Source organism: Cardiocondyla obscurior, linkage group LG17, assembly GCF_019399895.1.
Source record: "Cardiocondyla obscurior isolate alpha-2009 linkage group LG17, Cobs3.1, whole genome shotgun sequence".
Taxonomy (NCBI): domain Eukaryota; kingdom Metazoa; phylum Arthropoda; class Insecta; order Hymenoptera; family Formicidae; genus Cardiocondyla; species Cardiocondyla obscurior.
In genome coordinates, this window is record NC_091880.1 from 673,694 (window position 1) to 696,164 (window position 22,471).

The 22,471-nt window shown below is 35.3% G+C and overlaps 3 protein-coding genes across 16 annotated transcripts; 2 read left to right on the forward strand and 1 right to left on the reverse strand.

Moving 5' to 3' along the window:
- Positions 1-3,489: 3,489 nt before the first annotated feature.
- Positions 3,490-18,207, forward strand: Pi3k68d (phosphatidylinositol-4-phosphate 3-kinase catalytic subunit Pi3K68D). Of its 11 annotated transcripts, XM_070668416.1 has the most exons (27): positions 3,910-4,020; positions 4,091-4,332; positions 4,493-4,714; positions 4,796-4,866; positions 4,927-5,033; positions 5,161-5,205; positions 5,464-5,707; positions 5,886-6,106; positions 6,173-6,281; positions 6,350-6,511; positions 6,596-6,825; positions 6,904-7,003; positions 7,105-7,524; positions 7,615-7,816; positions 7,906-8,079; positions 8,238-8,504; positions 8,579-8,767; positions 8,852-9,083; positions 9,342-9,488; positions 9,575-9,823; positions 9,924-10,360; positions 10,433-10,589; positions 11,264-11,499; positions 11,795-11,995; positions 13,521-13,717; positions 14,436-14,686; positions 14,810-18,207. In XM_070668416.1, the coding sequence occupies exons 2-27, from the start codon at positions 4,091-4,093 to the stop codon at positions 14,981-14,983; spliced, it is 5,286 nt and encodes a 1,761-aa protein (XP_070524517.1). In that variant the 5' UTR covers positions 3,910-4,020; the 3' UTR covers positions 14,984-18,207. The 11 variants fall into 11 exon arrangements, with proteins under 11 accessions (XP_070524510.1, XP_070524517.1, XP_070524509.1 ...); XM_070668409.1 differs by lacking the exon at positions 3,910-4,020 and adding an exon at positions 3,490-3,599 and having other exon boundaries at positions 4,796-5,033; XM_070668408.1 differs by having other exon boundaries at positions 4,796-5,033.
- On the reverse strand, positions 11,855-13,154 carry LOC139109387 (uncharacterized). Of its 4 annotated transcripts, none has more exons than XM_070668424.1 (3): positions 13,014-13,154; positions 12,790-12,872; positions 11,855-12,676 (listed from the first exon to the last, which is right to left on the reverse strand). In XM_070668424.1, exon 3 carries the CDS (start codon positions 12,653-12,655, stop codon positions 12,188-12,190), a length of 468 nt encoding a protein of 155 aa, XP_070524525.1. In that variant the 5' UTR covers positions 12,656-12,676; positions 12,790-12,872; positions 13,014-13,154; the 3' UTR covers positions 11,855-12,187. The 4 variants fall into 4 exon arrangements, with proteins under 4 accessions (XP_070524525.1, XP_070524526.1, XP_070524523.1 ...); XM_070668425.1 differs by having other exon boundaries at positions 11,855-12,681; XM_070668422.1 differs by having other exon boundaries at positions 12,790-13,154.
- A 138-nt stretch (positions 18,208-18,345) lies between the features above and the next one.
- On the forward strand, positions 18,346-22,267 carry LOC139109386 (probable cytochrome P450 6a14). Its single transcript, XM_070668421.1, has 5 exons — positions 18,346-19,351; positions 19,469-20,045; positions 20,115-20,336; positions 20,613-20,864; positions 21,598-22,267. The coding sequence occupies exons 1-5, from the start codon at positions 19,001-19,003 to the stop codon at positions 21,768-21,770; spliced, it is 1,575 nt and encodes a 524-aa protein (XP_070524522.1). The 5' UTR covers positions 18,346-19,000; the 3' UTR covers positions 21,771-22,267.
- Positions 22,268-22,471: the final 204 nt, after the last annotated feature.

The following is a 22,471-nucleotide window of genomic DNA, read 5'->3' on the forward strand; positions in this document are numbered from 1 at the left end:
TTCATTGTGTGTGGTTTATTTTAATACTAGAAGAAACTTACCAATCTGCATGAACTTCAGCGGAGTTGAAGAATTCTGCCGGTGGCTGTAACATAAAAAAATATATTAATGTAGACATGTAAATTATTTATAAAATTAATAAAAAAAAAGTAAATTTTTTTTTAAATAAAGATTTTATTTAAAGAATTGATTCTCACCTAAGAGTTGCTCCGCCGATGCAGGATGCCCGTCCCGGGTCTGCTCCTCCTCTCAGATGGGACGTGTCGAGCCATCCTTCCGCGCACAAGTAACTCGCGAACACTCCGACCGTGATTTTAATCGCGAAAATTTACTATGATCACTTTCGCGCGTCCCATGCTCGGCACTCGCGTTCAGAATAAAGCCATGCGAAAAAAATACGACCGAATACTTAACGAAACTCCCGAAACGGCCGACGAACCGGCTGCGGTTCGTATAATTATTAATCGGCGGTGACGACACTTTTGTAGACGACGGTGGATGCAGCTGCGTCAATCTATAACAAAGAAACAATTAAATTTAATTGTAGAGATATTATTTAATTTTTAGAAAAAAAATGCACGCGCTTCTAAACGGTATATCAAATAATAATTAAAAATAAAATTTTCCTTACCCCTAAGGTTGCTTCATTGATGCACGATGCCTTTCCGAGGCCGCCTCCTCCTCCTCCTCTCAGAACGTCAGTCCTCCTCCCGTCGGAGTGACCAGCTTCCTCTCAGGCCATTCGACCTTCGTCCTCGCTCTGATTATCTGCGAACAAAAAGTCCAGACAATTAATTAAAATTACGCGAGTTTGTACAATACTTCTAAAATAGAAAAGTCACCTCAGGGAGATGAGCGCGTAAGTAAGGATATACTTTACTTATTTTACTTTAACGAATTACTTTAACGATTACTTTAACGAAAGAAGCGTAATCACATGTATTCTCTTCACATGGAGAATAAGGAGGAGAAGATAATTCTCGTGCCGGACGGTTTTCGTGAACGCAAATGCGAATTACTTTCGGCACGAACACACGTGGGTGCCGTACAGTGCGTAGTACGTGTGCTTCGCGCGACCGCTGGAGAAGGACAAAGCGAGAGTGGGAGTAGTGGAGGAATATACCTAGCGCGCGGCACGTAGGCTCGCGCTCGCTCTCACCCCGTCACCCTCCCGTCCCCCCGTCACCCTCCCGTCCTCCCGTCACCCCCCGCGGCTATCTATTCGTTACTTTCGTTCGATTTAATTGTAATATTAAATTAATATGTTCAGACAAAGACAGTACTTTGTCTGGACATATTAATTAAATATTACAATTAAATCGAATTTCAAAATCGCCAATTTGACAGCCGACGTAGACTCTCGCTTGGCGTGAAGCAAGCCAATCGAGAGAGAACTAATCAGCGTCGGTTTTAAGCGGTAACAATTAACAGGTAATTTACGCGTCACACCAATTTTTTAAGACAGGAAAAATTAAAATTATATATTATTCAAATTTTTTTTCTACTGATTTTGGCATTTGTCTTTCTAATGAAAGGGGATTGAAGATTTTTATAAAATTTTATTGCATATGATGTGTAAAGAAATGAATAAATTCATTTGTTGAGACAAGATTATCATCAGACGTTCCGCATATTTGCATTGTTGTGTGTTTAAATGCGTAATACGGCTGATGATTGATATTTTCGAATACATTTTAAAGGCTGTTATGGTACGAAAGTTTTACAAGTAAAAATAGACCAATAAATCTATAAATTAAAGCCAGCGTCTATAATAATGAAACGTGCCACGTGACAAGTGTAATAATTGTGCGTTTTATTGTCTGACTAATGGTATAAGCTCAATAAATCGACGTTTTTAACTTTCATTCCTTACTGGAAATATTATTGGTATGACATAAAGTTTAGTGTCCGTTTGAAAGTGACTGTTACGGAGGCTAACTATAACTGATTGAGTCGCTGAAGCATTTATGACCGATCTTAAATAAACCCTTTACAGGCAGATTATAGAAAGAACGCAAATATAATCGCAATAAAAAAAGAGAAAAAAAAAAGAAAGAAAGAAAATAAAAGTATTAAGTTAACTACGATAGTAAAGGAAATAGAAAATTAACGCGAATTATCACATTGCACACATAGTGAAAAAGAGTGAATCCCAGATGTGCACAGCGTAAAACGAACATCATTCATCGGATTCTCTGTCTAAAAAAAAAAATTGGTGTTACGCGTGAATTAACTGTTAATTGTCGCTTTTTTTGCGACGTTGATTGGTTTTCTCACTTGGCTCGCTTCGTGCTAAGTGAGAGTAAACGTCAGCTATCAATGTTACTACGTGTGATTTTTTAAGAAACATAAACTTTTACGAAACAGAAAAATGTTCGGATTATTAGATTAATATTTTGACTGGTAACAAACAGGTGTTTTATAACGGCGACGATTTGAGAGCCCAAAAATGCGATGGATCTCGAAATCGCAAGAAAACGCTTCGTTTTTTTTTCTTTTGGAAGAAAACTTCTCGAGCTCGCCAAATGCATAAAAAAAGAACGTAAATAGATTAACTCGGCGTTGAGCTCGGTGCTTCCGATAATTCGGTGCGAGAAGGACAGCGTTTAATTCACGATCGCCGGCCAAATAATCAGATTGCGTCAAGATAATTCTGTTTCCTTTTTCATTGGAAACTTCTTTGCCGCGTGCATTCGCAAAACTAAAACTCATGGCTTCGAGGCATAAGTTTTATTTATTGCGAGAAAAGGGTTGAGCCCTATACATGGGAGGATCAGGAAAAACTTTTGTGGCGGAAACATCCGGGATGCATTCTATCCGGCTGGTACTTTTCACAGTTCGAATTTAGACGTTTCAGCAAGACAATAAATTTCAACCCGGCGCTTCCTATTGACATACCGCACGTTCGAATTCTCGGCAGGTAAACGTCTGCGTTCTTTTTTTTTATATATATATATTTTTTTCTAACTTATTTTTGGCCTGAATTTTTGAGATTCGTGTAACAAAAGAAAAGAGAGTTAAAAAGAACAAAAGAACTTTAGGACAAAAGGGTTATCGGTATCACGTTGGAAATGTTTGTTGTACATTTTAACTTGAAAAGAACGGTGCCCAATATTTTACTTTTTTTTTTTTTTTTTTTACACGAAACTGACTTGAATCGAACCAAATAATTAGGGCCTCTGAAAAAAGGTATGTAGGTCGTTATTTGCAATTCTCACAAAAGGAGCAGAGTACACAATGGGGAAAATAAACTGTGATTTCGAATTTCCGAATTGATTATCTCGTGCGTGATTTTTGCGTAATGACGGACTTGAGAATTTTTTAATTGCAGTTGTTCTCATTAAGTTGCTCGTCACTCGTAGATTTTTGCTCTTCGAGCGAAACGTGGATCATTTTTGGTACATGAAACAATTCGTTACCATGTTTCTCGCCGATAAGACGACATCGCGAGAAATGACGCATTATGTTTGCCGCAGATAATGTGTCGAGTATTTCGTGAGGCGCGTAGTTGACGATATCGTACGTATACAGGGTGTCCGAAACAAGGTTTTCAATCCGAAATTTTGGGCAGGGACATATATATAGTGACAAAGAGTCCCGTAAGTTTTTTAAAATTCTTGATAATTTTGAAGAAAAAAAATATCCCCAGAGAAGACGCCGTCCACGAGGCCACAAACGATTTTCCCGTCCCCGCTACCAGCGGAAGTCCCACCGCCTGTTGTACAGTCGTGGTCAGAAAGGTTGAAACACCTTTCTGTTTTAATCATTTTAAGAACGCGCATAAAGAAACAGAATGCGAACCGCTACATTCGTTCATGTGTAATACATAGGTATGGCCATATTCATGTATTGCACATGAACGAATGTAGCGGTTCGCATTCTCTGTTTTTAAAATCGTGTTTCTAACTTGAAATGTCGCAACCATTCTAGCCACGACTGTACATGCCATTCGCTACTCCGTTTGATATAGGTTAAAACGTGTGATCTGCGAGACACACCGTCATTCTTAACTCAGCTTACGTGCGTAACAGCTATTGGAATTCATTATCTGCATAATGACGAGCGTGATTTTTTTTGTGCATAATTTCAGATGTCACATTACGGCAAGAGCACCTGCGACCAAAAGACTGCAGTGACTGACCATGAGAGAAAGTACCAGGAGGACTTGGAGCAGGCCAAGGCCCTCAGTCTGGAAAGCCTGGCTCTAGAGAAGTACAGATTGGAGAAGCTGCGATTGGAAAATCTTAGTAATGTGCAACAGGCGTGCTTTACGCAAAACAATGTATGTAATACAAACAGTGTTTCGGAGACGGATGGCTCGCAGGGTGAAAGGTATTTATTCCTGTGCTTCTTGCTCCTTTTAACTTTACAACATTACTTGTGTTTTATATATATATATATATTTATTAATTTAATCATGTTTATACCTTATTGAAGCACAATTGATTATTGTATAACGATAATTATGCGATTTATCATATAATATGCACAGGTCTCAATGCAGAAGTCGGCCAAGACCAGGATCGATTAACACAAATCAAAAAACTACTATTAGTACGGTAATATTAGCACCGCCACCACCAATACCATGTAGAAGAAACTCAACAACCGCTACGTCGAATCAAGATTCTTCTACGGATCTAATTAATTTTACAAGCCCTGTAAAACAAGATAATCTGGCTGAATATTGTTCGGCTGCACCTCCGCCACCACCGTAAATATATTTTTATGATAATTATATTTAAAAGATACGGCAGATGACTTGCTAAAAAGTTTTTTTTTTTTTTTTCCGTAGGAAAGCACCATTAGAACCTAAATGGGATACTCATCCGTCGTTATTGAAGAAACAGTCAAGAGTGTCTCGAAGTAATAGCTCAGTCAGTGCATATCAATCTAGAGATTTTAGGTATCATTCCCTTTCCCCAGGTCCACGATCTTCCACAGCACCATGCACGCCAGGAACTCCGGGAATTAGCCCTATCATGTCAAGAGCTACTAGCGTCAGCAATACCGTATCTGATATTATTCCGCAGGTAATGAATACATAAAATTTGGTTTGCTTAAAAATATTTTTGTATAAAAAAAATTTTTTTTTTAATAATTTACTTGCGGGAAAGTATTAATACTTGAAGTACTTTGTTAAAACAGTTTTCTTTACAGCCTGCATGGAAATCTATTATCTTTAAACATTTTTTCTTCACACAGGTATATCATATTTGGAAATATGGTAGATGCTGTTTCTCATCTTTCATATCAGCATAGTATTATTAATTATTTTACGTTTTAATTTATTATATATCTTGCACAATTTTTCTTCATATAAAAATATTCAAAACATATATATATATATATTCTATTGTTTTTTATAATTTTTTTAAGCAAGATATTTTTATTAATGATACACAGTTTTCAATATCTTGCCGTGTATATATTTCATACATTAAGTTACATTTTTTTTTTCAGATTCCTCCCTTGCCTATGAATTATAGACCAACACCTGCCATTTGTGCTCCGTTTTGTATGGACGATGAACAGTTGAACGTATTAAAAGTGATAGAGAAGAAACCAAATAGCAATCTTATAGATTTGAATAGTTTTGAACAAACAGAAGACAAAACAAACGTACGAGTTAGCGTATTGGAAGCATTTGATCCGTTACTTATTAAGACTGATCATGAAAATAATTCCATGCAAGAACATAAAAATGGTAAGTGACCATATTTTATCTTTTCTAAATTTCTAATATAAATAAAAATTTTAGTATAATAAATTTAAAACTTAGATATATAACTAAAAAATTAAAATAATTCTGAAAAAAATAATTTAAGTTAAATACCGAATACATTTTATTATTCTTATGTATTGTCATTAAATTATTTTTGCAGATTCACAATCACAAGTTAGTGGCAGTGTATACGATCCATTTGACCCGTTCGATTATATGTATAGCACAAATGAAAGCGTTAATTCGGATCCGGTTTATGCTGCGGTGGAAAAATCAGCAAAATCTCCAGCTGTATCACCAGCTGCACCACCTCCATTGCCTCCTCGAAATTCGGCTGCGTGGAATACTATAGAAAGACGAAGAACTTCATTAGACCGTCGGGTAAGTTCCGAAAAAAAATCTGTTTAACGTTTTACACAATAATTGTTATACTTTAATTGTTTTCAGCAGAAGCGTCAAACACGATTGTATGAAAATGTAACAGTCATTAAAACTACATCGTCTCTGCAAGATTGTGACCTAAAAGCGTTTCACAATATTATAAAGTCTATACGAAGTTAGTACAGAACATTATTTTATTAAGATTTACCGATACATTTTTGTTATTTGTAACTTTAATTTCAGGCGAGTTTCCGTTTAATAATCCTAGTACAAATATTGGATATGTTGTTAGCCCAATAATGGAAAATTTATATCCTGATGGTACAAGTATAAAATTAGTGGTTCATCCACAATTACCTAATAACGATGCGGATCTTGTACAACCTATCACTTTTACTTGTAATGGTAAGTTAAAAAAAAATCTGTTTTTAAAATATTGCTCTTCTTTCTTTAAATCGTCAAAATAAATAATTTTTAAACACATTTCAGTGAACTGCAGTGTTGAGCATGTTATTTTAAACGTTGCCTGTTCCTTGGAAGACGAAGATACGGTGAATGTAGAAAAGTATTGTTTAAGAGTATGGGGATTAGCTGAATATCTTGCACCTAATACAACCTTAGCACAATACGAATATATACATTTATGTATTAAATTAGAAAAAGATATTGAGTTAGCTATAATGAACAGAGCGCAAATTAAACAATCCATTGCTCGAACGGTACGTATAATATAATATAAGCATTATTATAATATTACGCATCGTATTAATATTTTCTTTTTTCTTTTTCTTTTCTAGTTGCAAGATGATAATTGTGATCAATCTTTAAAACTAGAAGATATTTTACCGAATGAACCGTCGCAGCCTATTTCATATGATACGTTAATTATTTTACTGGGTATATTTATATACATATATATCTGTGAAAAAAAATTATTTAAGCTATTTATATATTAAGCTATACATATTTACTTTACATTTTTTTATTATCAATTACAGAGACAGTAGAGAAAGAAATGGAACGCGTAGAAACTGCAGCGTTACAACTGGCAACCACAAATCAAGGCTCTACTTTATTGCCACAACTTCAACCGCACGGCGTAGTGCAAGCGGTAAAAGCAGTGTGTGCCTTAATGGGAAATATCGAGACATTCGAGATTACAGAAGCTATTGACAATTTCGTGAATGCTTGCTGCCAATTTTTGCCTCAAGCTCACACGGCCAATATAGAATGTAAAAAACCTGAGATTATACACGAAGATGGCGATTACGGTGTGGTAACTTTGAGGAAAAAGTTCCCTGATGTAATCGCGTCTCATTGTCATAAAATTCGCGATGCTATTCAGGAACTTGTCGAAACGTACTGTCATGCGTTTAAGGTCAATTTTCAATTAAATAGCAAAGGCGATTTTCCGACAAGTAAGAAGTTATCTATTTACAATAATATATTTTTTATAATGTAAAATTATGACACACTAACGATATATTGCTATATATTTTTTTATACAGATACATTGATTGCGACAGAAGTAATCGATACTATTTTGGTACGTGTTGGAGCTTTACACAGGTTACCATCTACTTGGAAACATGATGATTATATAGTAGCAGCTCAAATTTTTCACGGAACCAGACCTGTGGGAAATCCAGTTTTATCAGAACCAATGACAGTCAGTACGAATTTCTATCCAAGAATTCTATTTAATTCATGGTAAGTACGAAGATAACATTACGTTACTTGAAAATCTCGATTAAATATAAAAAAAATATAAAAAATATAACTTATATAATTTATGTAAGGTTGGAATTTCGCGGAATAAGTGTTTGTCAAGTACCACGGGAAGCCAGACTTGTGTTAGTTCTTTATGGACGCACGCTGCAGCCCGCGGAGCACGAATCTAACTCATCTGCAGAAAATGTAATGCAAAAAGAAGAACTCGGATGGGGTGCTATACAATTTTTCGATTATGATGGGTAAGTGACGTAATTTATATTTTATTAATCGCTCTTTGTATTCAGCTTTTTATCTTCGAAACTTTAAATAGTACTGTAGGCGTTAACGATGCCTGAACGGTGTGCGCTCGAGATTAAAGTTATATGCATGCTTTTAAATGTCTTTATTTTATTTCTAGCGTTATGAGCCAAGGGAGTTTTTTTCTATCTCTTTGGCCAGCCATTGCAGACAAACGATTAGGTCCGGCACCAGCACCTGGAATTCATCCGCGTGGTGATACTCATCCCATAATAGGAGTAGAATTACCCGATTATGGAGGAAAAGTATTATTTCCCAGTTCTTCGGAATTGCGAGATTATGATGTGGACTCGTTAGACTTTAATTCGTTAGATCAAAATACACAAGAATTACTAATAGATATTACGCAACAAGATACATTTTCGAGGTAAGCTAAAATAAAACATAAAAAGATTTGAACTTTTAAAATAACATTTTATAAAAATTAATTTCCATTTTTAGACCGCCTATCGACGAAAGGGAAATTCTGTGGGAGAAAAGACATTATTTACACGATAGACCTGAAGCTTTACCAAAAGTATTACTAGCTGCACATAGTTGGGACTGGGCATGTCTACCGGATTTACATGCGTCACTTAGAATTTGGAGTCCACTGCCTCCTGTGCAGGCGTTACAGTTACTTTTACCGTGGTATATATTTCTATTAATCGCTTCTCTGCAATTAAAAAAAAATAATCTCGTACATTATGTTTTTTTTTTTTTAATTTTATACAGCTTTCCGGATATGAAAGTTAGGGAGATGGCTGTGGATTGGATTCGCGAGCTCAGTAATGACGAACTAGTCGATTATTTGCCACAATTACTTCAAGCAATGAAACACGAAACATATGAAGCATCACCTCTAACTCGATTTTTGTTAGAACGTGCCTTACTTTCACCACGAGTGGCTCATTATATTTATTGGTTGCTAAATCAAGCGCTGCCGGGACAAAGTCCCCAGGTACAGGTTGGGTGATCAACGTTGATGATGTTATTAAATGCTTAAAAATATGGGTTGTAAAAAAAAAAAATAATTTTATAAATACATACAAGGAAGTCCATTTTTTAAAAATTGATTTTATAAATTAAAATAAACCACCTTGTATATACATATATATAATTAAAACAAATAGTTGCTTTATGCGATGTATTAATAATGATTTAAACTTAGTTATTAGATTATTAGATAAGAAATGTGTAAATAAGTAACATATTTTTTTTATAGAATTCTGCTGAAATCGCCGTGGATGATGACAAAGCTATTAGTTGTGCTCGTTATCAACGAAGATTACAATTAATGTTAAGGGCATTATTGGCAGTTATCGGAGATGCGTTAAGAAAAAGTTTCCTCACCCAACAGCTACTAGTTAAAGTATATCTTAATTTTTTTTTAAATATCTTACTTATTTTAAATCCTTTTATTTATTTTAAGTATACTTCAAATTATTATGTTCACAGAATCTGCACGAAGTGGCTGAAAATATTAAAGTTACAAAAGAATCGTTACGAATAGATACGCTTAAAACTGGTTTACAAAATATACACTGCCAATTAATGGAAGACAATGGAACATGCTTGCCATTGTCTCCCAGTAAACTAGTATTTGGTATAAACGTACAGACTTGTGCCTATTTCCCGTCGTTCACTCTCCCGTTAAAAATTAACTTTATCAGTTGTGATAATGTTATAAGTCCAGCTATCTTTAAGGTATTTTTTTTACAAATAATCAGCGATAACGTTATACAAAACACCTTTTTTTTAATCAGTATCGAAATATTTAATATTAATGCATATTGTATTTTTATAGGTTGGCGATGATTTGCAACAGGATATGTTAACTCTTCAAATGGTACGTATTATGGACAAATTGTGGTTGAAGGAAGGTCTTGATTTGAAAATGGTAACTTTTGCCTGTGTGCCCACCGGCCACAAACGTGGAATGATAGAAATGGTGACGGATGCGGAAACATTACGGAAAATTCAAGTCGAATTTGGACTAACTGGATCATTTAAGGATCGACCGATCGCGGAGTGGTTAGCGAAGCATAATCCTTCGGAATTAGAATATGAAAGGGCGGTGGAAAATTTCACTGCTTCTTGCGCTGGGTACAGCGTCGCAACTTACATTTTAGGAATTTGTGATAGGCATAATGACAATATTATGCTAAAAACATCTGGTCATTTGTTTCACATTGATTTCGGAAAATTTCTCGGCGATGCCCAAATGTTTGGAAACTTTAAGAGGTAAGTATAATACAATATATTACATTTTAAAATAATGCAGGATATAATTCTATATGTGGTATTTTTAATCAGAGATAGAACGCCATTCGTACTGACGTCTGATATGGCATATGTTATAAACGGTGGTGACAAGCCTTCAGCAAAGTTTCATCATTTTGTGGACTTGTGCTGCCAAGCTTTTAATATAGTGCGAAAACATGGCAATCTTATTCTTCATCTTTTCGGACTGGTATGTTTTAAAATATTCTTATGCATAAAAATTAATTGATTATAATGTGACTCGGATAACAAAGAAAAAACATAAAGATATTTTATACATTTTTTTTAGACAAATAGTAGCTAAATGTTTTATTTATTTATTTTTATTAATACGATTAATTCATTTTTTACTATACAAACCCATTTTAATCTTGTGAACGATTTAAATATATTTAAAATAAAGAATTTATCAGTTACGGTTTACCACATCGCTATGAAAACAATAAAACCGCAACGGAAGAACGTATCCGTGTGCTTTATCAGAAAGTGGACCGTTATCTCACGAAACTATATGCGATGTAGTTAATTAGTATTTATCACCCGCGCTCCCATAATATCGTATGCTGCAGCAGTCTGAGTCAATCATGTTCAGAGTAAAGTACCGTTCAAAATAATTAAAAACAGTTGGCAAATTACTGCACTGGATTGAAATCCGGGGTAGCATTTATAAATTGCACGGTGTAACTAAAAAAATTATTCGTTATTTTGATATTCATCGAATATATCGTAATGGATAATTTGATATCGCAAAAGAGTCTGCTCAGTGACTTGCATAAGCAAAGTATCATAGCGCGAAAACTGCACGACATCGAAATAAAAGATCATTTAAACAAAGCACGAATGAACGAATACACGACTTCTCAGATGACTTCATCTGGTATACCTGGCGTGACTGTGGACGCAGTTAGTTACGTGCAGAAGGCTCTACTTCCTGGACAAACAAATCCCGAAGCAGCGGCAACCTTCGCTCGTATGATAGAAAGCTCATTGAAAAATTGGTTTACGCAATTTAATTTTTTCCTGCATAACCTGGCCCAGATGAGATTTTCCGGAGATCATAGTGAAGGGGAGCTATTATCCTTTATTCCACGCACATATACGTGAGTTTTTCTACTGGTTACGTGTACAAATTACTTTTAATCAAATTTAATAATATAAACAGTTGTAATTATAAAAAAATTGATTGTATCAACTGTAAAAAATCTAAAATCTTCAAAGTATATTTTTTCTACGAGTATTAGATCTCCAGTATACATATACATATATACCTTTATGAAACAGGTCCTTTTACAAATATTTTAATTTAAAAAACTTGTGCTAGAACTTGGCGCGAATCACTAACGTCTGTCGATGTATACTTTATATGGCGTAATAATATATTTATAATTTTTATAGAATGCAGCAGGAAGGTGAGCTAACAAGCGTTCAGGTTCATGGATATCAAAAACGTTACGATCCGGAGAAGTATTACATGTATATTTTACGAATACAACGAAAAGGCCAACCAGATCCAACATATTTGTTTCGATCGTATAAGGAGTTTTGTGAATTTTATCAAAAATTGTGTATACATTTTCCACTCGCAAAAGTTACCAGGTAAATATACGTATATTTTTTTACACATACTTTTTTCTTATTTTTATAATGCTTAATATTATAAAATTATCACAATCTTTTATAGAGAAAAACGTATAAAATAGTACAGAACTATCCAAATCGAAACAAATATTTTTTTATGCAAGACACATTTTTATATATGTATATGCATTATCTAACATTTTTTATTTATTAAATCACTAACTCGTTATCAGAAGAAACGGGATTTTTTGTATCGGATATATAATTCTGATCGTTGGTTATCTTTTTTAATTCTTCGCCGCTAATTAATTGCTCTTTTATGGTTGAATTTTTGGTGGAAGTAGAAGGTTCCACATTTTCAATTTCGTGGTTATTTATCTGTATTTTTTTATCACTGTCTTTAGTCATGCTTTCTTCCGAATTTATAATTGACGATGACGATTGACTTGTACAATCTGCTTCCGAAAGATCACGTTCAACTGTTCTGTTATTATCATTTATCATTGAATCGTTTACGATTGGAAAAGTTATATCTGAATTTGTACTATACTTCATAATTTTTCCGAATTTCGGAGTTGATTCGAAATCAGACATTCTCCGGTATAAACCAGTCAATTCTGGAACTTTAGCTGCTTCTTTTTCCATTGACAGACGTGCCCGAAACCATTTTAAGCCCATTTTTTTTTTCCAAATTCTGTACTAAACTTTCAAAAATTAATTTTATATTAAAGCTATACTGAGAAGTATTAGAAATATGTTACAATGTTTTTGTAGATACTAAAAAGATATCTACATTGTTTAATATTACTTACTCTTGGAAATAGAAATTAATTATATATTAATCACTAGAGTCCTCTTTTCGTTTTTAGAATTATATATATTTATTGAACGCATCCTAAAAAAAGTTATGTTTCAATATTCACTACCTATTATATTGGAATATTAATGTATTGATTTTTTTTTATATCAAATAATTACTGACTAATAACGTGCAACGAAATAATCTTTTTTTGCAAAACCAATTTTATGTACTTACAATGCAGAATTGTCAAAACAATCGTCATCCGTACTTGTTTTGGAAAAAGTCTTGTATTACGTTGTCACAACCCAAAATACCTGTCGCGATTTTAAAGACACAATACGAAGACAATACATCAAATGAAGAAGATATCTTAAACGCAAAAACTCTTTGCGCACAATGTCATTCCTTTTGATATGCGTTATCTCCTGATCATCTGATATTAGAGTCAAACATATCTCATATTCAACAGTCTTAGTCATGCAATGATTAACTGGTGAACGTCGTATAATTCTTTAAATGTCTAAAGAACTCATTAATTAATATATTATGTTCACGATAAAGCATTTAAATTTTAATTAATTTTTCCTCTGTGCTGTAGTAATACATAAAGATTTCGCAAAACTGTTATTGATTACTCTTAATGCGGCCGTTTGGCCTGCACTCTGTTACTTATTTACAAGACGCTATTATTTCAACGTCTTATTCATTTATTTAATGATATAGAATATCTTTTTTTTATAGTTTACCCAGTGGAATTAGTGTGGGACGGTCTAATATCAAACAAGTGGCCGATAAACGACGAGCGGATATAGAAAAGTTTCTAGTAAGTCTGTTCAAAATGGCACCGGAAATATCTCAAAGCGATCTGGTATATACCTTCTTTCATCCGTTGTTGCGAGACCAAAAGAATCCCGATATTCGTTTACGTAAAGTCAAAGGTATATTGATTTCAAGTGCATTATTATTATTACTTGCAAGATAATTTTATTCATTAAATTAATATAATATAATTAAGTTAATGTAATAAAATGCACCCGAGTGGAAATTGATTCCCACGGTTACCTAATAATTAGCAAATTCGTGGTTCATCTCGTGGCTGTCTAGCAAAATTGTCCAGCACTGAGCCAGAAATGTAACGCTCAAAACGTACTAAATACTTGATAATTATTACTAGCTAATAACGAGCTAGGAAAGCTGGATTTCTAAACGTTTTTCGCCGCGTACTAGTCTACTGTTGTGTGCCGATCTTATGCAGCGTTCGACGGCCGAGTTCGTCGGACCCACGGACCGCCGCGGTAGTGCGAGTACGTGCGTGTGTTTACATCGGCCGGCACCTTGCGCTCGAAGTTCGCAAAGGTGGAGGACGCGCGGGCAGCGGACAGCAAGAACCAGTTTTTTTCCGGCGAATTCGGCAGTCGAGCGAGCGTTGCGTAAGGTCAGACGAAAACAATAAACAAGTACGCGGCGAAAAACGTCTAGACAGTAGCAAGATGATCGATTCTAGACAGATTTTGTTTCTTTTTTTTTTTAATACTTTCTTATAATTTATGGCTAGCACCAAGCTAGTCACCAATTAAAAAATATATTTAATCTGCGCGACCTAATAAATCTACTTTAATAATAAACTACTATAATAAATAACGTTTTATGCAACAGTTGGAAATAATTGGTGGGCTGAAAAAAGAGTTAGAGACAACATGCAAAGTGGTCAGATCAAATTGGCTCTTCATTATGTTCGCGGCACATTATCCGTTATGGTTTGTCATGCACGAGGGCTCCCAAAAGTTGCGAATGCTCAAGAGCCAAATACATACGTGAAGGTGTATCTTAAACCTGATCCTACAAAGGCGACGAAACGGAAAACCAAAGTAGTTAAGAAAAACTGTCATCCATCGTTCATGGAGATGGTAAATAATCAGATTTTTTATAATCAACTACAAATATTTAAAAATACATAAGCGCTAGGTATTAAAATGTATGAATTATTTAATTTTATATCAAGCCTCGTTATAATAATTCTTTTTTCATAGCTGGAGTATAGAATGCCTCTAGAAGTGATTAAAGAAAGAACGCTCGAAGCAACGATATGGAACCATGATACTTTGCAAGAAAATGAATTTCTCGGTGGTATAAGTTTACCACTTGGACGTCTCGAGTTGACAAACGAAACGATTGAATGGTTTCCGTTAGGTAATGTACGATAAGGACGATGTAGCAAGTGTAAAGACTGCCCTGCAATACGTAAAAGTCCCTCAATGCTCATAAATACTATTGGATAGATGACATAATATTAGCGCACAATATTAAAACTATTATGCACAGCCAAGTGCAATAATTTCACTGTGCTTTACGATATAAATAACTTTTACTTATATAATTTTGTGCATCTAACAAGAAAACTTCGTTTCTCTTTGACGAAGTAAAGATTCGAAATTACTCAATATGAAAAGCTGTGTGATATTCGGGAAAAAAAAAAATACAAATGAGGTATACAAAGAGTCAACTTTCACAGTAATTACTAAAAGAGATATTGTATACGTAATAACAATAATACAAAATCTAAAAAAAACATTTAAATCAAGTGTGCATAATAAATAGTTGATGAAGAAAAAGACAAATATTACAAAAGTTCAAAATTATATCGCACACATTTTGGACATATTATACATTGAATATATTTAAAATCGTGATGAGAAAATTCGACATGAATTTATTATATTGGGAGTATACTCTTTTATACGAAATTTTATATACATTTATTTATTTATATCACTTTTTACTAATTAATAATCACTAATTGTAAATAAGAATGTACTTTATATCACGTAGATATGACGATGGAATTATTTGTAACAAACAAATTTTACAATGTAAGTGAAGGAATCTCTTTGCAGTCTTTTATTAAAGACATCACGTACATAAAAGCATTGCAGAAATGTTGAATTTCATATACAACTTATAGTAAATCATGTTTCACTTTTATAGCGTTATTTTAGAGGAGGAATATATACATATAATTATCTGTTTATTTAACGGCCTCATTTACAACAATTGTACTATTAATGAAATTTGTAAATATACTATTAAATCTATGTAATAAATAATTTTTAAATTAGCTGCTGTGTGCACATAAACTATGTACTTTTAATGCAACAGAATATTGAGACTATACATACTATATATTTTACAAATAAAGATAAAGCACATTGTTCTTTAAAATAAAAAAAAAAAAACGTTGGGAGTGAGATACTTTTAAAATTTACGTAATATATCAAATTAAATGTTCGATAACTAGTTAAATAAGTACGTAAAAATGAGAGCGTTAGCACAGCAACTTAATGTTTAAAAATATCTATTCATAAAGGAGCTTCTTGAAATTCAAATTGATCGCAACAGCTTAAATTAAAAAGTAAAAAAAGAAAAAAAAAAGTTAATAAAGTCGAAAATTAATCACATGCTTCGGTATTAACGTATAGAAAAATATAAAAAATAAAAATAAGCTCATTTAACTTCTGAATAATTAAACTGCAGCTCATTCGACTATTCTTTTTTTTCATTGAATATAATAATTTTCTCACAATTGCTACATTAAGAACTGCATTCATGCGCAGTTTGCCAAAAGTTGTTACGCAGCAGATTGACGTAACATGAATCATCGATAACATTTCAACGATCTCGCTTCTCTTTTTCTGTCAACAAAAGTTATTCATTCCTTTGCTGTTCTAGATATCGATTATATATTATACATTTAGATATGTAAAAAAAATATTGTTGCCTTATTTTTAGAAATTTTTTTTTAAAACATTAAAATATACAAAAGGCACATCTGACGATTTATTAATTAATGTTTCTGCGTGTCTAGTCTAAAATTCAATTACATGCAATAAACGACATTTCACAGCCACTGATGACCTATTATTTCGTAACGCAATAAAAAAAAAAATAAAAAAAATTTGTCAAGCTCCGAAATAAATCAATGAAGATGTGAAAATGAGTGAAAATTTTGATAAGACAAGAATTTTTATCGAGACAGAGCTGCATATTTTTTTTTTTTTTTTCGAATAAGATTTTTCCCGAATTTTTTAGGATAAAACGTTTAATGATTGCAGCACATTTTAATTTTATCTTTACATTACAAAGAGATAAGAGAAGAAAATAATGAATCGGTTGACTAAGCATGAAACAAGTCGAGTAAACGTTTAAGAAGAATATAAGAAGTTTCACGTGCTTCGCCGTCTGTTTTCATCGAGGTGGAGATCAATGTTGCAGGGATAAACGCGAAAGGAAAATCTATTTTTATTTGCAATATACGTCGCAATGGAACGAGAAAGAAAGAGATCACACGTCGCAGTGCCTAAATTTTGCACATTTAATGTTTTATCATTATCGAAGCAAATGCGCAAATATCTATCGATGTTGTAAGAGAAAGGAAATTTACTTGATTCTCAGTCTCTTATTTCTAACTTTGCTTGTTTGGAAGAATAAAGCATTTTGTTATTTTTATTTTTTAGTGCAAAGGTTTAACTGGAAAACGACTAGTTCATTGATTTATTTATATGGGGTATAAAAATATATCAGAATATCTCCACGTTCATCTGTCGTGTATTCATGATATCGATCGCATGCGTTTAAGATAACTATCAGTCACTTCTGCAAACCTACATAATGAAATAAAAACTGCCTTACAAAGATTAGATTAATCCATCGAAATTAGTCAGCGAGTATTTCATACAAAGTATAGACGAACTTTTGTCTTTAAAAGATTAATTTTTACTCAAAAATATCGTATGTCTCGAATCCCTAACGTATCCAAATCCGCTTCCTTTTTTTTTTCTTTCTTTCTTTTTCTTGTCAAAAGAACGACACTCGAGTAAGACGACGATTTTCGCCGCGGATAAGGATAGTTGGCCGCGAGCAATAAAGAGAGTGCAGGATTGTTCGGTCGGCTTCGCTCGCTGATACCATGCCACAGAGATGTATGAACCTCTTAAAGATAACCCGGAGCTCGCCGCGGAGGTATCAGATCGGCTATACGGGCTCGACTCAAAGGCATTATAAATGCGTGTCGTGCGTTCGTGCCTTCCAGTCGATGGGAGGCCAGCCTTTCCGCGGGAACAATTCTACTTCGTCGCGACACGTTGCGTACTCGAAATTACCGTGCTATTATTATCTTTTTCTCTCTCAGTGTCTCCTCGCGGATTACCGGCGGCTCGTTTTCGACCGCGACTCGATCAACCGATTCGCGATGTCTCTTACGATTAGCACACTCGACTAGTCTTTACGTTGAGCCAGTGGTACTCTTTAGAATGTTGGTGAATGAGTGGGTATCCCCTCGAAGGAACTGTGTGCCGACGATCGACGGCGCGGCGCGTATTGCGTGATTCAGCGTAAGCGGGACAAAAAAAAAAAAAAAATTATATATCGCTTATCTAATTTAAAATAAATAAATCGGCATCGGAAAGTAGGACAGCTTTATCACTTGGTGGATTAATAAAATATATTCTTTGCAATTAATTTCCAGATTTTTCTTTTAAATTTAAACGCTGAATTAAGACGTAGTGAACGAACGTGATAAAAGTGAATAGTTTTATTAAAAAAAAAAAAAAAGAAAGAAAATTAGTATTTTATGTTAGTATTATAACAGTAAAAATAATCGGATAATTAAGAAAATTAAATAATTGTACAACGCAGGATAAAAATATAAAGGAAAGTGTTTTAGTGGGATCGGTTATTGTCTTAACATCACCGTTGGCATTGGCGACTTATTAAGAAGTGTATTCGAGAATCTGCTAATATCTTTTCGCGCCTTTTGTGTACATACGAACAAAGTTCGTGTAATCGGATCTGTCGCAAATACAGCGTGAGCATCGTAATTTTTCCCCGCTGCTTTCCTACGGGCCAAGTGTTTGTAAAACGAATTTAAAAATAGATCTCGGTGGTCAAACAGCCACGGTCGCCTTGCACATGGGCTCAACGACGACGTAAATTAATATAGCGATTCGCACGGTCATCAAGTAACTCGTTCAGACCGAATACCGTATAAATTCCATATAAATATTATAAAATGCATTAATCGTGTGTGATATCGTGTCGATAATAAATTAGCTAGCAAAGAGAGAGAGAAAAAAAAGAAAAAATAAACTCGTTTCAGCCGTAAGTTGGAAGATACGCTTTTAAAAGCCGCTGCACGAGACTCGCGCGTCGAACGGAAGTCGTCGAAAATGCTCGACGTCGTAACGATATTGCTCGACCCTTTTCTGCTGATCGGACTCTTTCTCGGTAGCCTATACTTTTATCTCACGGCCACCTTTGACTTCTGGGAATGTCGCGGCGTGCCGTTCAAAAAGCCGACCGTGCTCGTCGGGAATTTTGGCCCCCTGCTCCTGTTCCGGAAGTCGCAGCCGGAAGGTGTGAAAGACATGTACCAGTGGTTCGAGAACGAAAGGTTCTTTGGCGCGTTTCGGGTAAGATCGCCCGTGCTGATCCTGCGCGACCCCGACTTGGTGAAGAGCGTGTGCATCAAGGATTTCTCTTACTTCCTGAACCGCGGGATTCCGATTAACAACGATCAAGTACGTGCGATCGCGATCTAGATCGTAGTCTCGGTCGACGCGCCGATTAGATATTCATTAGAACGCGAGAACTTTTACTGGCAGGCTTTAATTTTCGTTTAATCGCACGCACTTCAGGATCCGCTCTCCGGACACCTGTTCAATCTCGAAGGGCGTAAATGGAAGGGCCTTAGGTCGAAGCTTACGCCCGCGTTCTCGTCGGGGAAGCTCAAACAAATGTTCTATCTCCTGGTGGAGTGTTGCGAGGAGCTGCGAAGGCTCATTGGCGAGGCAAGTCGCAACGGCGATCAGACGGTCGAGGTACGAGAGCTCGCCGCAAAATTCATCATCGATGTCATCGGCAGCTGCGCCTTCGGCATACAGATAAACGCGCTCACGGATGATAAGTCCGAGTTCCACAGGGCGGCGAAAAAGCTGTCGAGACCGAGTTACAAGGCCACTCTCTGGAGAATGCTACGAACGGCCATGCCGAAGCTGTACAAGCTGCTGGGCGTCCAAATCGTTGATCCGAGCGTTACTAAATTCTTTACGAGCGTCGTGTCGCAAATGATTAACCAGAGGGAAAACAACGGCATGATCAGGCACGACTTTATGGACTTGCTAATTGAGTTAAAGAACAAAGGCACTCTAGAGAATGGAACTGATAACTCGGCCATTTTCAGCGACGAGGACAAGCAGGCGGCGAAGGAAATCGGTAAGAGTTGCGGTAGGAAATACCACGTTTTACTTCGCGAGGTATTAATATTCATTGTTTTATTGATAGAGTTAGACGAAAATATTATCGCGGCGCAGGCGTTCGTCTTCTTCGCCGCCGGGTATGAAACGTCGTCGAACACGATCGCGTTTTGCCTCTACGAACTGGCCTTGAACCAGGAAATTCAAGATAAGACTAGACGAGAAGTGTGCGACGTAATACAGGCACAAGGTGGAAAATTGACTTACGACGCAGTGCAGGAGATGAAGTATCTCGACATGGTGATATCAGGTACGGTCTTAATTTATCTCAGTTTATATCTAATTATTTATTATAATTAAAAGAAGTAGAAAGTAGATATTATAATTATTTATTATAATTAGAGGGAGTAAGAAAAGATGTTTATGTTTCTCTGAATAGAATATCCTACAATCGCAACGAGATTTAAATTTCATTATACTCGCGATAAAGAGGAAAAAAGAAAAAAAAAAAATGTTACACGGTGATAAATGTAAAATCGATCGGAGATAATCGCTGGTGGCATTTATAAAAATATAAAATTTTTAGAGACTCTAAGGAAATATCCGCCAGCTCCGATGCTCTCTCGAAAATGCGAGTACAACTACCAAATACCGAACAGCAATGTGGAGCTGCCGGCCGGCATGCGGGTCATCATACCGATTTACGGCCTCCACCATGACCCGAATTACTATCCTGATCCGGCAAGATTCAATCCCGAGAGATTCACAAAAGAGAATAAACGCACGAGACACCCCTACACGTATCTTCCATTTGGAGAGGGGCCACGAAACTGCATAGGTACCACAGATTAACACTTATTGTTAGCTAAAAGTGCAGAGTCCCAGTTAGAAAATTGAGAACAGCACAGCGCATAGCTAGTCTCTCCAATCATATTTATCTCATTAGTAATAGATTAAACGAATAGTTAATTCAGTGCTCATAATCCGCAGAATCAACGGGTGATAATCATAACACGTGCAACGTCGATCGTTTAAATAAAACGAGGCCTACTGATTTCGATCGGCACGCATTTAAAAATCACGATAGAGTTATTTGCGATATTGATACAAAACAGCGTGTACAGAATTCGTAAATACGCTGCGCATTCCTCAGTCGTCTTATCGATTCCTACATATTTTTTTATCTCCGTTCAAACTTCACGCGAGAGTGGTTCAATGTTGTTGAGTCACAATCAGCCGATATTCTCCTCGTCACCTTTAAACGATTGTTAATTCAACTAATAATCGACGGGCGGCGGATATTAAAGCGATCGCGTAGTGAAATTTGCCGGTAAAGTAACTCGCTTAGCGATTATTGGCTCGCGCGGCGAAACGTGCCGCTTTGGCGTGCAAATTTATGCGTCTCAGAGGACGACGACCTTGATAATGTACCGTATGCGCGTGTTTTATGCGAAAGCCGCCGTCCCGATATGATAAGCCTGCCTCACGCTCGTCAAGTCGGTAATTAAGCAATAAACGCGCCGTAATTGCAAAACATACGGTGACGATTTCGTAATTCTTTTTTTTTTCAGGTATGCGGTTCGCGTTGCTGCAGATTAAGATGGGAATAATATCATTTCTCAGAGATCATCGGATCAAGATATGCGACAAATCGACGGTGCCGATCAAATTCAGCAGACGGAGTCTCGTTACCACAAACGAGGCTGGATTTTGGCTCACCATCACTCCATCCTCTTATAATTAAACACAGATCGTATTGATTTGAAAATATTTTTTTTTTTTTTCTTCAAAGATTTAGTGATAGAAAGTAGACGTAAATATAAATCCATTACAATGCATTTAATCCGCCGCAGGGAATAGTAGAGTATCAGTTGACACTCAGTTTATTATTCATAACTTAATTAGAGTTAGAAGAAGAAACACCCGCGAACTAAATTAAACTCACGTTTTTATATTGTTTTTTTTTATCTGAATAGAAATTAAGAAAAGATATCTCGTCTTGGTTTTTTCGGATCTTTAATCTTACTTTCGTGAGAATGTGTACTTTAAAACGTTCTTTTTTTTTTATTTTGAGAGATTTCTTACAATAGTTTTAGATATATTTTTATATTGTTTCTAAAATGTGTTTTTGTACTCTTTCCATTTTGTGTTCCACACAAAGATAAAACTATTAAATGTTGTATTAACGCAGAAAAATTGGATTATTTTAAACAAAAATAAATGAGCTATTGACAAACGTAATTACATATATACCATTTTTATAAAATTTAATAACGTTTATAAAAAAGATATCGAATCCCTAACCAGCCGCTGATAATAAACCGACTACGGATCTTGCTGCTTGCCTCGGAAACGACGGATTCCGTTGGAGATGTTTCACGAATTTCACAAAGCGCGGTGCGAAGTTTATGAATATTCCTATTTTTAACATCATCGTCGTAAATA

Bases quoted from the DNA above. Each gene is read 5' to 3' on its own strand.
- Pi3k68d (XM_070668409.1), top strand. From the start codon at position 4,091: ATGTCACATTACGGCAAGAGCACCTGCGACCAAAAGACTGCAGTGACT. The intron at 5,206-5,463 runs GTATATCATATT...TTTTTTTTTCAG, and splicing joins AACATTTTTTCTTCACACAG to ATTCCTCCCTTGCCTATGAA. The intron at 6,282-6,349 runs GTTAGTACAGAA...CTTTAATTTCAG, and splicing joins TATTATAAAGTCTATACGAA to GCGAGTTTCCGTTTAATAAT.
- LOC139109387 (XM_070668424.1), bottom strand. From the start codon at position 12,655: ATGGGCTTAAAATGGTTTCGGGCACGTCTGTCAATGGAAAAAGAAGCA.
- LOC139109386 (XM_070668421.1), top strand. From the start codon at position 19,001: ATGCTCGACGTCGTAACGATATTGCTCGACCCTTTTCTGCTGATCGGA. The intron at 19,352-19,468 runs GTACGTGCGATC...CACGCACTTCAG, and splicing joins TTCCGATTAACAACGATCAA to GATCCGCTCTCCGGACACCT. The intron at 20,337-20,612 runs GTACGGTCTTAA...TAAAATTTTTAG, and splicing joins TCTCGACATGGTGATATCAG to AGACTCTAAGGAAATATCCG.